We start from the raw sequence: 14,819 nt of genomic DNA, 5'->3' as shown, positions 1-14,819 counted from the left end.
CTGATAGACAGGATGATTCAAAAAGCCATCTGAAAATGCATTTTATTTCCTTGCTCACAAATAACCTTTAGTAATTTTGTTTTGCAATTATGTACTTTCAGCTCTGCTAGATTTCCTTAGTTCCTTCATTATGACTTTTATTAGGGTGGGAGTACAACTGTGTCATTTCAAAGGCCAATCTTTGGTGTTTCCCAGTGCCTTGTGCTAGTGCAGGAGTGGGAGCCTGCCTGTGCAAGAGCAAGCTTGAGGCTGGACTTGAGCTGGAACCCTGGGGAGTAGGCAGGGCTGGCTAGCATTGGGATCTCTGTGTCAGAGCCCTGGCAGCTGTGAACTTGTGCAGATTTTTAGGGGACAGGGAAGGGGATCTGTGATGTGGCACATGTGATACCTGATGACAAAGGATGGAGCCCAGCAGTAAAAGCCACATTGGTCACAGTGGGCATGAGGTAGAGAGCAAGCAGAGTCCAACCATGCAAAAATGATTATTATTGACTTCTAGGGGCCCCACTGAAACATTCTGAAGTGCTATACTTTGCTTATTTGTCCATCAGAGCAATTGGTAGATGGAAGCATTTCTAGAGTTTATTTTTTCTCATCTATTTGTTCCTTTACTTGTTTTCTTTTTTCCCCCCTTCCCCTTTGAATAACAAGACCACAAGCAGCTGCTCATCTCTCAAGCCATCAGCTGTAAGCACCATGTTTCTGCTCAACTGACAGTGAGCAATGGAATAAGAATATAAAATATGGGGATCCTTTGCAGATCCCACTTGCCTTTCTGCAGGCCAGGTAACATGGTGGTGTATCAAGCTTGGAATGTTTGGAGTTTATCCTTATTTTGTGGCCCTTTTTGAGGAGGAGTATTTTGAACCTTTAAAAGACAACTTTAGAAGGCTTTCTGTGAAAAGGAGAAAGGTACAGCTCAATTTTTGTCCAAACTCTCCATGTGTTTCCTTTTGATATGTGCTGAACTTTACAACTGGTCTTCTCTTTTTTTCTCTCTGATCCATCCCTCCCTCCCTCCTGTCCCCAGCATTGTTTAAAAATTTTTTATAGCTGGATGAATATCAAGTTGAATATCAATACACTGCCTTGACCTCCAAAGTTTAGACTCCACAAGGTATTTGGAGATGTCAGCTGAAAGGGTTCATAAATATTTTAACTGCATTACCTCACTCTTGCTGCCATAACATTAAAAATGTGCTTTCCCTGAAAGTTTGCTACAGGAGTCTGACAGTCACGTCTGTGTCTGCTGGCAGCTCCCTCTTCCGCCCCAGCATGAGCTGCAGGAGGCAGCAGCTTGAAATATTAATGAGAGCTAATGCAGAAAAATTGTGCTCTTGAAAAACAGATAGAGAGACACACACATATGCACAGATGCACACTGTCCATGCATGTGTGTCTGATGTACTTGAATGTGCAAGGCAAGATGCTAAAGTTGCAGAGCAGGCATTAGCTGGCGTCCAGCAATGCAGCACATCCAGCACAGCTGGGCTGCCTCAGGCCCTATGGAGGTGTCAGATTCCTCACACTAAGACTAGGTTGCCTCTGAAAAATGATATGACCTCATGAAAGCCTTTGAAGGAGGTTTGGGTTGGAACCATAGCACTGAGAGCTTTAGCTTTAGCTAGGGGGGATCCTCATATGTTCATTTGTGGCCCCCCACACCAAGAAAAAGGTTGTGTGATCTTGCTGGTGAGGAGAGGCACGAAGAGATGGTCACAATATATCTGAGCTCTATGTGTGATGTGTGTCCCTCTAGACAACCAATCCTGGTTTGGGCTTATGACATCTGATGAGTCCAGAGCCTGGGATGGGACAGTATTTTAATTTTGTGTATTTTTGTTAAGCGTTTCAGTAATTTCTGCGTATCGAGAAGGGACAAAGATAGTTTCCTTCATACATGAATACTTCTCCAGCTACTCTTGAGAGAGGAAAGTCTGCAGCTTCCCTGGTCATCAGTCATGGACCAGCCTCAGGAAGTGCCTGTCAGGCCAGGAGAGGCAAGGAGAGATGTTTGGTGGTCCTTTGCATGGCTTGCTACTTGTGCAGCACATTCCTCAGGCAAATCTTGAAGCTATGGTGTGAATGATTTCTGATGCCATGAACTTTATCAACTTGAAACACAGGATTGAAGGAGCTCCTTCAATCATAGGAGTCTTGCTGAATGATTCTGAATACTTATTTCTTCTCCGGCTCTTTCTGCTGTCTTAAGTGCCCACCTTGACTCTTACTGTAACCTAAAAAACCTGTAACCCTTCAGTACAGTGGGTCAGGATTGTACTGCACTTCTAGGTCCTGCTCTCTTGGCTGCTAAACAGGGAGTTTGCCTTTCCTATTGCATGCTCACAGGTTGTGTTTCTCTTGTTTTCCCCAAGCTTTTAATAATGCATTAGATTTCCTCTGGTTCCCTTCTTCAAGAAGGAAGCCACAAAACCTGATCTAAAATAGCCCATGTGTACCCAGAGTAGAAACCCTGTTTAAATAGCACACAGTGCCAGGCAGAGCAGCTGCAGTTTTATCTATTTATTTATCTATTTATTTATCTATTTGTATTAATTACCCCAGGATTAGCCAGTTTACCAAACCAGGGAAAACTGTGAAAGCTTTAATTACACAAATGGTGCAAGCTGAACCTTTTGCCTTGTCACACAGTGTGAATTCTGGGATTGCTGGTGGTACAGCTGGGTACAGCTTGTCCTTGCTCTGACTTACAAACTCATACCACTGTCTGCGTAAGCACATGCAGGTTTCTAAATAGAGCCAAGGAAAACAAACTGCAGCTGAACTCTGCTTCTCCTTCTGTTTTAAGGAGTTATGTCTGGATTATTGATGGGCAGAACAAGAGCTAATGCATCCATAAACTGGGAAAGCACATCATGGTTACTTTGCATTTCTGACAGGATCATAAAATCATGACGTAATTCAGATTGCAAGGGACATCAGGGAGTTTCAGATCAAACCCAATCCAAAGCATGGCCACTTAAAACAGGTTGCTCAGGGCTTGACCAGCCAAGTTTTGGAAACCTCAAAGGATGAGGATCTCATAGCTTCCCTGGGAACTTGCCTGTGTTTGTCTGCCCTCATGGTAAAAGCAATTTTCCTTTTATTTAATCAGATCTGTCATGCAGTTCTGCAGAGATTGGCTCTACCTTTTCTGTATGTCACCACTGGGCAGCTGTAGACACCAATAACATTTTCCATGGTACTTCTCTCTTTTAAGGCTGAACAAGCCCAGCTCCTGTAGGCTCTCCTTGCACGTTGTGCTCTCAGCTGCCTGCTCAGTCCAGTATGTCAATGTTCTTCCTGCACTGGAGCCCCTAAAGCTGCATGCAGTTCTCCAGATGTCATCTCACAAGTGCTGAATAGAGGGGACTGATAAATTTCCTTGACCTTCAGCTGTGATCCTGTAAGTATGGCCCAGTATGCTGTTGGTTTCCTCTGCTCAATTTTATCAGTACAGCTGGGCTCAAAGGATGGTCTGGTACACTCCTCACCTGTTGCAGGTAGCTACCCACTCCAGTTCAGTGATTTGACTATAGGCTGTTTTAAAAATAAATAAATTAAAAAAAAAAAAAAACAACAGAAGAATCCTTTTATTTTCAACGTTTGATCAATCCATTAAAGAAAGAGCAGCACATTTTTTGCAAAGCCCAAATAACTGTACAGCTCATTCTGAAGACAGATTTTTCCCAAAAGTAAGGAAGTGTCTGGTAAAGAGAAGGAACCAGGAAGGGACCAGGGACCAACTGTGGCCAGCAAAGGTCTGCTGGCTGGTACCTTTAGAAACACACTAAATCCTTCACACTTCTCCTTCCAGTGTTGGTATCCTTACAATCACTGAAAACCAGGTGAGGATCCATCTAACTATAAAAAAGACATTTTAGCATTCCTGAGTGCTATGTCAGGGCTGCCCTGTACATTTCAGTTTTCATTCACAGGACCTATGAAAGAAATGGAGCAAAACTTTCCAGGGAGGAATGCTGCCTGGCTGTATGAGCAGTCACCTTTTCACTTCAGAGGAAATCAGGTTGTCTTCCAGTGAGTTCCAGTCACCAAATTATTTTATTGTTACAATATCATGAAGCAAGTTTTATTTTGTGCACGTCAAGGTGCTCAAAGTGTTAGTTTTCACAGTATAGAATGGATGTGACAGCATTTGTCATGGAAGCACTCAGCAGAGTATGTTTCAACTTCATTTAGTTGTGCTGTTTTATGAAGTTCTGCAGTAAAATGTGCCAGCAAATTATGTTAGTTTCTTTCTGGTGATTAACTAATCATTCATATAATAAATAGCAGCTAACTACAAGGAAGAGATTTATTTGTCACAGATTAAGAAGAATGTCAAACTTTTCCCATTTCATGTAAAAAGGCAGAGGAAAAAATACTTCTAAAATGACTTTGCAACATGTGCTTTATTTTAAGTCATTACTGAATCAAAACTACAAGTATATCCTTTTAACATACCCTATCCACTCAATGATTTTTTTCTCAGTTTTTTTTTTTTTTAACATGGAAAGAAACCTACATTGCAATTGCAAATTTTCATGCTGAAATGTTCTCTAATGAGCCATTTGTTTCAGTAATAATAGCAATTAAAAAAAAAAAAAAGGACATTTCTCAAGCTCATATGTATGTCTATATTTGGGAACTTAAAAAATAAAACCCGTCTCAGATGTAAAAATGTGACTTGGAATATGTAAACATTTTCATATACCTGAAACACTGGAAGAAGAATATCAGCTAACAGCAAAACAACAGTTGCCTTAAATCATCGAAATGGGAAAAAGCATGTCATGGGGAGCAGAGAGAAGCACACACTACTCAGTCTTTAAAGGGTTATAAGAAATGAAGTAGCTCATTAGGTCATTGATTTCACTTTCTTTTCTCATCCAATGGAAAGCAGTAATGCTGAAGAGAATGGCCCAGCAGAACACCCCATAATTCACCATAATTATTCTAGCCATTAGTTAGTCTTGACGAAGTGTCAAGTTTCAGTTGTTTTTTCTTTTTCCTGAGAAAAGTCATTGATGTTTGGTGGAAATGTCTCCTGTGACTGTACAAATAAAATAAGGCATTTCAAGAGATTGTTACTTGTTTTCTTTTTGCTGACAGAGGCTTGTCCACAGTGTCCTTTGTACATCAAAACCTCTGCTTTTCTACAAATGGGTATGGCTAGAATGTCTTCAGTTCCCAGTGTGGCCCTGGGTGCTGGGTGTCCTGAAGGCTCGTCAGTGTCCCATTACTGTAGCTTGAAAGTCAGTGATGTACAACAGCATATTGCACAATCCAAACTGTGTGGCTCCAGAAAGGATTAAGAAGGTACACTGTAGTCATCTGTGGGTTCACTCCTTTGGTTTCCTCTCTTAAGTTGTAATGGTCGTCTGGAAAATTAAATTAGCCAGACAAAGATGCAAACTTTTTTGCTGATTAAATTAAAAAGCAGTCCCCAGATTGTAGAGGAGTGGCACATTAAAAACAACAAATCATTCAACCTTCTTCACCGTTGATCCTTAATTTGAAAGGCAGCATGGATTCCTAAGGCCGTAGCTTCCAGGATTCCTTCAGTGAAAAATCATTGCTACCCAACTATAAAAGGCTTAGCTCTTAAGAGAATATTGTGCTTTTAAAATTTTTCCTTTGAAATTCAGATTTAACCAACTTGATTTGCAGTGTGATGCCAAAGAGATCAATTATTTTTTTCCCTAGTCCACTTGATCATAGTCTCTGGTGAGCGATACAGGAATATTAGCTTGGCATACAGGTCTTCTTCTAGTTCCAGTTCTCCAGTCTCTCGCACTAGGAAAATGTCAGTACACAGCTTCAGGATTCGGTCTACGTTGGGCAGCTCCTCAAACATGATGGAGTGAGATATCCCACTGAAGAATTCACGGACGAACTTCCCTATCACCAGGACAACTGAGGCATATAGTCCCATAATGCTGGAAAGAAAGAACGGAAGAGTTCAAATCGTGCCATGTAAAAGGACAGCCAAGTGTGAGGAAGCTCATCTACAGGGCTAACTGTAGCCTGTCAGCGGGGTGAGCATTGATTTCTAATTAGGGTCTTGTTTCTGCTGTGCCACAGGGTGAGGATCTCTTTGAACACCTCACAAATCTGGAATCATAAACAGCTGAGGCTGCTGACTTCAATTGTTTAACCCCAGTTGCTGATGGTCACATGTCCTGCCTGCTACAGCTTGGAGGTCATAACTGGAATCTGACAGCAGCTGGCTGCTAAAGGCAAATAATCTGTCAGCTTTCATGTCTAATATTTTTTATTAAGGTCTATGCAACTGGTGACTAACATTTGCTTGTCCTCCCAATAATCTTTCCATGGAGACTTCTCCAAAATCCTACCAGAAGGGTGTATCTCCTGGGAATGCTTAGTCTCCTGCCTTTCTCTGTCTGTGGAGATTTATTTCATAACTCTTTCACCCCCATGATCCTGGCTACAAGATTGAGAAGGTGACCAAAACCAGGCAGAGTTTGGGCAGAGCTTGATCTGCACCTAAACTAACATGTTTTGAATTATTTCTATTCAGTAGGAAATCAGTGTGAAGGGTGCTTCTGTTTTTGTTTCCACTGGAGAGCAGTTATCAGGGGTAATACCTTGCAAATATTAATCCTTCTATAGATAACATTAATAGACATAGATTTGAAAATCTCACAAAACACCTTTTCAAAATATTGTAACATTCAAACACTACAACAATGAAAAAGAAATAACCCCTCAAATCAGCAAATAAAGTCACCTCTACTTCTATCTTATGTACTTTATTTAATTTTATGTAAAAATTTCTTCTTACCCATAACCAGCCAAGAATCCAAGGCTCGGTGGACTGACTTTATCACTGAATATGAAGAGTTCTAGACTCTCTTGAGACGTTTTTTGTCTTTTTCCAAGCTGATTCAAAACCCACCACTCTTCAGATGTATTTTTAACAAGGGAAACGGTAATATTTTCCCACTTGCAATCTATTGAAAAAAGAAGTGTTAATATATATACAGCAAGATTTGCAAAAATGAAATATTTTGAGACAGATACTTTAAACGTCCGCATTATAAAATGCAGAAGTAATCTTACTCCATTTTACATTATTTATATGTAATATACGTAATATATATATGTAATGTATTACATTACATATTTTATACAAAAATATAAAATCTAGACTTCTGTGGGTTTTTTTCTGTAAATCTTATCTGAATCTGCATTAAAAATTTTAAATATTTCATATCACCTACATGCTCTCCTGTACAACTAATGTCATGCAACACTACTGACTGTTCACAGTAAGGTAGCAGGGAGATGTGGAGAAGTGAAACTTGTTATCACTTACACATAAAACAAAGGAAAACAGTTCGTAAAGCAGACTTGAAGGAAAGGAGATGGTTTTATCTTTAGAGTCCCTATTGTTAAATTCAAAGATAAAATACATGGAGATGCATTTTCTGCCTTATAATGTATTACCTTATCTTTCCTCAAGCTTGCAGACACCAAGTAAAAACCATTTTAAGTGCATTTCAGACTGAGGTGCCCCATACCAGCTGTGAATGTACAAGTGTGAGTGCTGCCTTGCACTTTTTTAAGCCATACTCTGTTTTCCATGGTCTGGAGACATACCTTTCAACAGCTGTTTTATAGGTTTTGCCAGAGAATCACTAGGAGCCTTGATGTAATATGGGTAAACTTCCTCTAATGTTCTGGAAAAAAATGAGAAATCAAATATTTCATATTTTTATACCTCTAAAATAATTTAGAGCATCTAACAGTACTATACACAGTTCCCAGTAATTGTCTTAAGTTATGACTTTATAATGTTCAGATGTCACATCTGAAAATTAGCTGGATTTTTCAGCTACGTTTTTTTCAGAACTTCAGCAGAGAGTTCCATCCATGATGTCACCATTCACACACCATGAATTCCACATACCTGGGGCATGTGTGTTTGCAAAAAATGTAGACTTTGTATTTTGTTTCCCTTTTTTAAAAATCTGCTTTCATAGTCAGCCATAAAGTATATAATAAAGGCAGCACATCACCAGTAGTAAACAAGCTAGAAAAATATGTGGTGAGCACAGCTATTATTTCAGAATTGAAAGGTGTTTCGACAGTAACACCTGAAAAGAGTGAGATTTTTTTTGCCAGAATTTTTCATTGGGAAATAATTTCACAGCTTTTAGGAGGATTTCAAACTTAGAAAGAAAGGTGTTTTCAAAAGTTCTTCCACTGGACTCGAAACCAAATAATCTCAAGTGGAAATAAATTACCAGTATCTAGAGGAAGACACATTTCATTAAAAGCAGAGACACTGTCCTAACATTTTCCTCAAATGACTGAAAAATTCCAGGGAAGAGGAGGTCTCAGAGAAGTCCTGTGACACTTGGCTACATTGCATACACCAGGCTGAGGAAGAAGAAGGGTGGCCAATTGAAAATCCCTTCTCATCACTCCAGCAGGTCCAAGAAGATGTAAGAGCTCAGCAGCTAAATTGTCCCAGCAGAGGTGGTGGCAAAAAGCTCCCTGCTGAAGTATCTGAGTGGCTAATAGCTATCACAACCATTTTTCCTTTATGACCAAGCAAAAAACCCTTAAATCTACAAAATTACTGCAAGACAGGCGAATGCCGCTGTATAGTCTGTTACTGCTTGCCTCCTGCAAAGAGAGAATTATGAATGAACTACTCCTTCCCACAAATGAGAAAAGACTACCCTCTGTGGCCCTACATTACCTTAGGAAATATTGCTGTATCTTCACACAGCAGAAAAGAGGCATCAATTATTTTTTAAGTGCAATGATCACATGTGCAATAGCAGTTGGTTTGGATGTACGAGTGTACATGTGTGGGTGCAGAAAAACAGCTGTGCACACAAAGGGCAAATCTAATTTCTACCTACTAACAGATAAGAACCCCTCAGAGTTTTCACAATCCCAGTTGGTCTCAGCTTAAACTTTTCAACTCTTGTGGCCACAAATCAGATCAAGTGGCATTCAGGGATGATATGTTCACTTAGCAATACTTAGAAACTACTGCTCTCAAGTAATCCCCAGAGAGAAGGTGGAAGAGGAAGAGCCAGACTCTTTTCAGATCTAAAAGGAGTCACCGCTGCTGTTAATGCCATAAGGCTATATCTGTAGAATAATGTTGGATATTTATATGAAGAGCATGCCTTGTGAATTTCCATCACAGGAAAAGATCTGATTTCAGGAACGACTGCAGATGTTACCCTTTGACCGCAGTGATTTAACACTTCCTTGCCAATCTAGTACTATTCAAGGATAACAATGTGAGATACAGTGTGGATGGTTATTTAGAACAAAAAAATCTTCAATACAACATCCTCAGATCAAGAAGAACTGATGTAACTCAAAGGTGAGTTGAACTGTGAATATACTGAACTTGTGCTTATCCTATAAATCAAAGTTACTAATAGCTTCACCATGCTTGTTGTTGATGATCCAGTGTTCATGGTCCTCTCAGCCTGCATTTATAATAGGAAACAAGTTTTCACCTTTAATATTACTATTACTTGGCTTCAGTGCTGTTGGAATCTGTTTATTAGAGGGGGATAGATGGGCAGACAAATTAAACATTTGCACAAACCTGACCACCTTAGGAAATCAGGCTTCAAAGGGGAAATTATGCATATAAACAGAAAAAGAAAATAACTTACACCTTTTCTGGTTCATTTCCAGCCATCATTGCAGCAATATAACTTCTGGTATGGTTTTTCAGTGGGAAGGTAAGTTTATCTGACGCTATTTCAGCTTTGGCACCAAGGGAGAGATTTCTGTTGCAAATAAAAGGGACAACACATTAATAACCTACAACGAGTGCATATCCTAAGCTGGGTGAGGCAGCTCCTGGGCTGTTGAGGGCTGCAGAGAAACACCCCACGGCAGAAAGTGTGTCTGCTGCCTCTGTGACACAACAGGCCCACCTCACTGCTTCTTGTGGCCTCCTGGTCTAGATGAAAGACAGCAGTTAAGTCACTGTGGTAAATTTATAAAACTTTCAGTTGTTCATGTTCACACCGTAACCCACAAGATACAATTTGAGCGTGAAAAATGTCTCTTTCCACAAGTGTATTAATGCTTGTAGCTATAAAAGCACAGGGGCAAACTGAGTAGCAGTACTAAAAATGAATGTAAGGCCCAGAAATGATGGAGTGATGTAATTCACTAGCTAATAGTCTGTGGTTCCAGGAAAATAAGGGCAGGAGGGATGTCAAATAAAGTTGAATTAAGTGTGCAGATTCATTACAAGCCTATTTCTGACTGTGGAAGAATGGACCCAGCATGTTCAGAGCTCTCACAGTGATTCAGCTGACCTGCTTCTGGTGCACAGTCTTACAACAATCCAGCTTCTACTTCCAAGGAAACATGTAAATATGGAAGCTGAAAAAGAACTTAATTGCCATGGAGTGATAACTTAACTCCAACTTAATTCAGCAATCTACCCCATCTAGCAGACAGTAGCCAGCAAATGACCTTGATGACTGGGTGTGCTCTAACTTGAGCACAACTTTAGGTTGTCTCTTTCACCAAAGTTAATTCACCAAAGAAATCTCATGTGAGCAGGCAAAGGTCTCAACAAAATGGATCTGTGCCATTGTTATGGTATTTGCACATAAAAATAGTTTGTGTCACTTTCAGACTCCCTTAATAAAAGGACCAAGAATTTCTGTTTGTATTTCCTCATAGGTTTTCTGCCTTAACTAGGTCTAAGTATTCACTTTCCATAAATGTTAGCAAGGTCGTTGTTAAGGGCAGTTCATTGGAACATCTCCATCTAGAACTGACTAAAATATTCTTACTTTTTTCTTCCTTCCTGTCAAGTCCCATTGAAAATTCCACCTGGACATTTTAAATAATCTACTTGATAGTGGCTCCACTTTTTATTTTTTCAGAACTGCAGGCAACAAATGTTTACATGGGTAACAAAAGTGACCTCTCTGTCTCTCTCCCTCTACTCACAGTTTTTTGCTCTGCCATACAATAGAATTTGCTAAAAATCTAAACCAAAAATGCAGTGTGGAACTGTTCTACTGAGCTAATGCTTGGCAAATGACCCATCCACCTCATAAGAACTTTGTTTAATTACCTCTGGATGGTCCATGAAATAACCAAAGTGAAATCAGCTTCAAAGTCTAGAAGTCCCTCTATCATTTTCTTTCTACTGGGAGGGCTAATGGTCCATAAAGAGTTTGAATTTCCCTCCAGATCTGCTCGAGTTATATCTTCTCTTGCATAGCCCTCTAGAAACTGCAAAGCAGCCTGTAGGTGTAGAAGAGGAAAAGAAAATTTCAGTGCAGTGATGTTCATAAGATACAGAGCCACATTTCCCAGTCAGACAGATTTGTGACTCTTTGATTAATTGTAAGAGCATGGATTATTTTCCTCAGGTACCAAACGGGGCTTGAGATAGGAAAGGGAATCAACAAAGTATAGCCAAGCTAAGAAGGCACAACAAAAATGGCTTATTGTTTGATGGCCATGTTGGTCAAAGTGAGTCTGAAAGTTCATGAAGTAAACTCCGTAGAGGCTATTTAAACTTGAGTTAAAATTTTACTCTGTCTTTTATTAAGTATCTTTCTGCATAGAAAAGTGTCTGCAAACTAGACCCTTGTAACTTCCAAATGGATCTAGGTTCAATATTAGTGATATTATACATGGGCTATTTGTTAGGATCTAATATCAAATTCTTTAATGGGCTAGTAGCAGGCACTTCTTTTAAAGTTATATCTGATCAAATGACAGTTACATTAGGAATGCAACAGCTCCTACTAATTACTAGTCCTTTTCCTGTAGAAACTTGTGAAAACTGGGCATGCTGCTCTATGATACACTGAACTGTGCTTAAATGCTTTTGTTTTGACATTTTACTGTCAAAACATTTCTAGGCTACACACACTTTCTTTTGACAGCACCACCATTCCTCACTGAGAGGTGGAAGATGTGTGCCCTAGGAAGGAGCATGGGGCTTAAAACTGCCTAAGACACTGTTTTGTCCCCACAGCATGTTTTCTTTGGCAGTACACAAACAGTATCACATTTCCTGAAGGTTTGTGTCATTTAGAGGGGAGGGTTTTATTTGGACAACAGGACAACTAGGGTTTCTGACTTCCAGGATTTTGTGCAAAGATGTCTACATTAATGGTAGCTTGTCTCACCATAACCCAGCCTTGTCCTGACAAATGGCGTCTGGACCCTTATTCATGCAAATCCTCTTTATAGAAACATCTTCCAACTGATGACAGCACTGATGACCACTTAAAACTACACAAACAAGACTCACAAAAGGCCTCCATGGAAACATGCACACAATTTTAAGTAATGAGGTATTCTACTTTTCACTTACAGTGTTACCCCTATAGCTTCTCAGAAATTCATTGAACTCATTCGGATCCAAACTTTTGAGCTGATTCTGCTGAGCACTCATGGTAAAAATAGGCTGAGAAACAAAAGAACACATGCTTATCACATTTACTTCACATTGGCTGTTACACACCACGGCATCCTGTGCATCACAGCCCAAGACAATTATGGCACTCAATTCAACAAAACAATGTTATAATCTCATTCCACTGAGATGCAAGCTACAATTATCTTATATCTACCATGTGGACCTGTAGGATAATTTATTCGGTTTCCACTGCCAGTTGGGTTTGGTTTTAACTTGAAAATGAAGATAATATTTTACATCAGTGATAAAATAACATAATTTTATACCCAAAAGGGGTCATTTGTGGAAGCTTGCCAGGTACCTTGCATAAAGCAGGAGAATTCAACTCAATGAAAGGAAGAAGAAATAACACAAGAAAATATAATGCAAAAAACAGTTTGCTTTTAGTGTTTCTTCTTTTTTACCTGATAACCTCCTAGAGTTATTGTGATTGATACATCTAGAGGCTTGTTGGTGATGCCTGCAACAGATTTGATTAAAGACATGAAGAGCAGTGGGAACCAGACAATACAAATCAGCAAGACGATAATCATGCCACCCATTCCATACTTCACAACTTTCTTTTTCTTCTGGCCTCTTGGTTGGGGATATCTCTGCAAAAGCAAACAGCAGTATGGTAACGTCTCTTCTGTCAAAAGTACACTTCATATGATTTGATGGGTGAATATATAACAATCTTAAGGCTTCCCATCTCTTGTGGTAATTTGCTACCATGTCAGGCCAGCTATTTTGAGATTTTTTTTAGGTAAACCTGCACAGACACCCAATTTCTGATGACAACAGAGAAAAGTGTCAAATGAATCCAAAGTGTGTGTCCAGTGTGAAAAATATTGTAAACCTCTGGATTTTGATTCTCACAACCATAAAGAAGGAAGAATTTAGGTAGGATAATTAGATTTTTTTGTCAAAGTACAAACATGAACTCACAAGAGCAAAATACAAAATAATAGTAGAAGCAGGGATACAACAATTTGTTCCAAAAACTGCTATCGTGGGGGACCCACTTTCTTGTATTTGCACTTCAAAATGGTTTTATCTTAAAACTCCTTAAAGCAGACTTCCTCTCATAGGTCTTGAAATGCTGCAAACTGTATATTGTGGGGGATGGAGGGAGCAGGAAAATTGTTCACCAGCAACTGACATACACAATCAGTAAAATGTCTGATATTGCACTACCTCCACATTCACTCCACACCTCACTTGCAGTATTTCTAAGAGCTCACAGGCTTGATCCAATCTGTTCCTAGAGAATTCTGCACCAACTCCAATAAACTGATGTTTAAAATTTTGTTGCCCTTCCTAAAATCTGGATATTGCTGATGTAATATCCTCCTCTTTCTTAGCTTCTGAAGACAAGAGTGACTGCTTTTCTTCTCCCTCCAAAGCAGATCAGATGGCATGTCTGTTCTGCCTTGCCTGTAATTCCTGTCCTCTGTTATTTGCCTCATGACTGAATACTCTTAATAGTTTCACAATTCTATAAAATGTCTTAGTTTCACTGTAATTTATTTTGGTGTAATTCTCTTACAGGATTTAACTCCACAGTGTTTAGTAGCTTGTACTCAATGCACTACATACCACACATGCAAAATAAAGATGCATGGTACTGCACTGCCCCTCAAACACATCAGGAATCTGGCTTTCAGCAAATTGTTCTTGCTTTGCAACATGCACCCATAAAGCCCTATGAGAATAATAAATTTTTAATACAATGCTATATTTGAAACCAATTATTTACTTTTCAAAAACAGTGTATCAAGTAATTTGTCGTTTGTGCTACAGAATACTGTTTTCATTAAAATGTCGTATCAAGATCACCAGGGGTATATTATTTGTGTGCAAGAGATTAGCTCAGGCACCTTTAATGATGTTATAGAACATCTCAGAGAGAGTCTAGCAGTTCAAGTACTTAGGCATACCACTCAGTGAGACAGAGAGAAGCAAAGCACCTTGAACAACACTCGTAAAGTCATGGCACAGTTATTTAGCTGTATGGCATTAGAACATACGTGCCAGCTTAGGCTTGGAAACCTTCCCATGTCAGATCTCTGCTACACATAATGTGAATTGTAGCTTAAAAAAATGCAGTGAGATGAAGAGTCAAAGTAGAGCTGGGTTATTACTTCCCCGACTCCTGAAGTTCTTCAGAACTCCTTCCATTCATGGCAGAAGTGGGAGTCGGAGAGAAAAAGGCTATATGCAAGATTTGTGTGCACTTTAGCTCTGAGTTAATCTAAGTGACATACTTAGAAAGTAATTGCCATTAAGAGACAGAACTATAATAAAAGTAGAAATACGTCAGAAACACTTAAAAATAAATCCATTTCAATGCAGATGTAGAATTTCTGACTGG

General features: G+C 39.4%; 1 protein-coding gene across 1 annotated transcript in view; it reads right to left on the bottom strand.

Annotated features, from left to right (window-relative positions):
- Positions 1 to 3,226: 3,226 nt before the first annotated feature.
- The window catches only part of LOC310907371 (piezo-type mechanosensitive ion channel component 2-like), an 88,626-nt gene continuing 77,033 nt past the window's right edge, over positions 3,227 to 14,819 (bottom strand). Inside the window, exons 39-45 of the mRNA XM_083857556.1 lie at positions 12,871 to 13,059; positions 12,362 to 12,454; positions 11,105 to 11,277; positions 9,675 to 9,791; positions 7,624 to 7,703; positions 6,806 to 6,974; positions 3,227 to 5,939 (exon numbers count right to left, since the gene is read on the bottom strand). Coding sequence (XP_083713682.1) covers positions 5,687 to 5,939; positions 6,806 to 6,974; positions 7,624 to 7,703; positions 9,675 to 9,791; positions 11,105 to 11,277; positions 12,362 to 12,454; positions 12,871 to 13,059 — 1,074 coding nt within the window. The 3' untranslated portion in view covers positions 3,227 to 5,686. The remainder of the gene's footprint in view (positions 5,940 to 6,805; positions 6,975 to 7,623; positions 7,704 to 9,674; positions 9,792 to 11,104; positions 11,278 to 12,361; positions 12,455 to 12,870; positions 13,060 to 14,819) is intronic.

The sequence above is a fragment of the Zosterops lateralis genome, assembly GCF_965231275.1.
Source record: "Zosterops lateralis genome assembly, chromosome: 1".
NCBI classification, from domain to species: domain Eukaryota; kingdom Metazoa; phylum Chordata; class Aves; order Passeriformes; family Zosteropidae; genus Zosterops; species Zosterops lateralis.
This window is presented reverse-complemented; position numbering and strand designations above follow the sequence as displayed.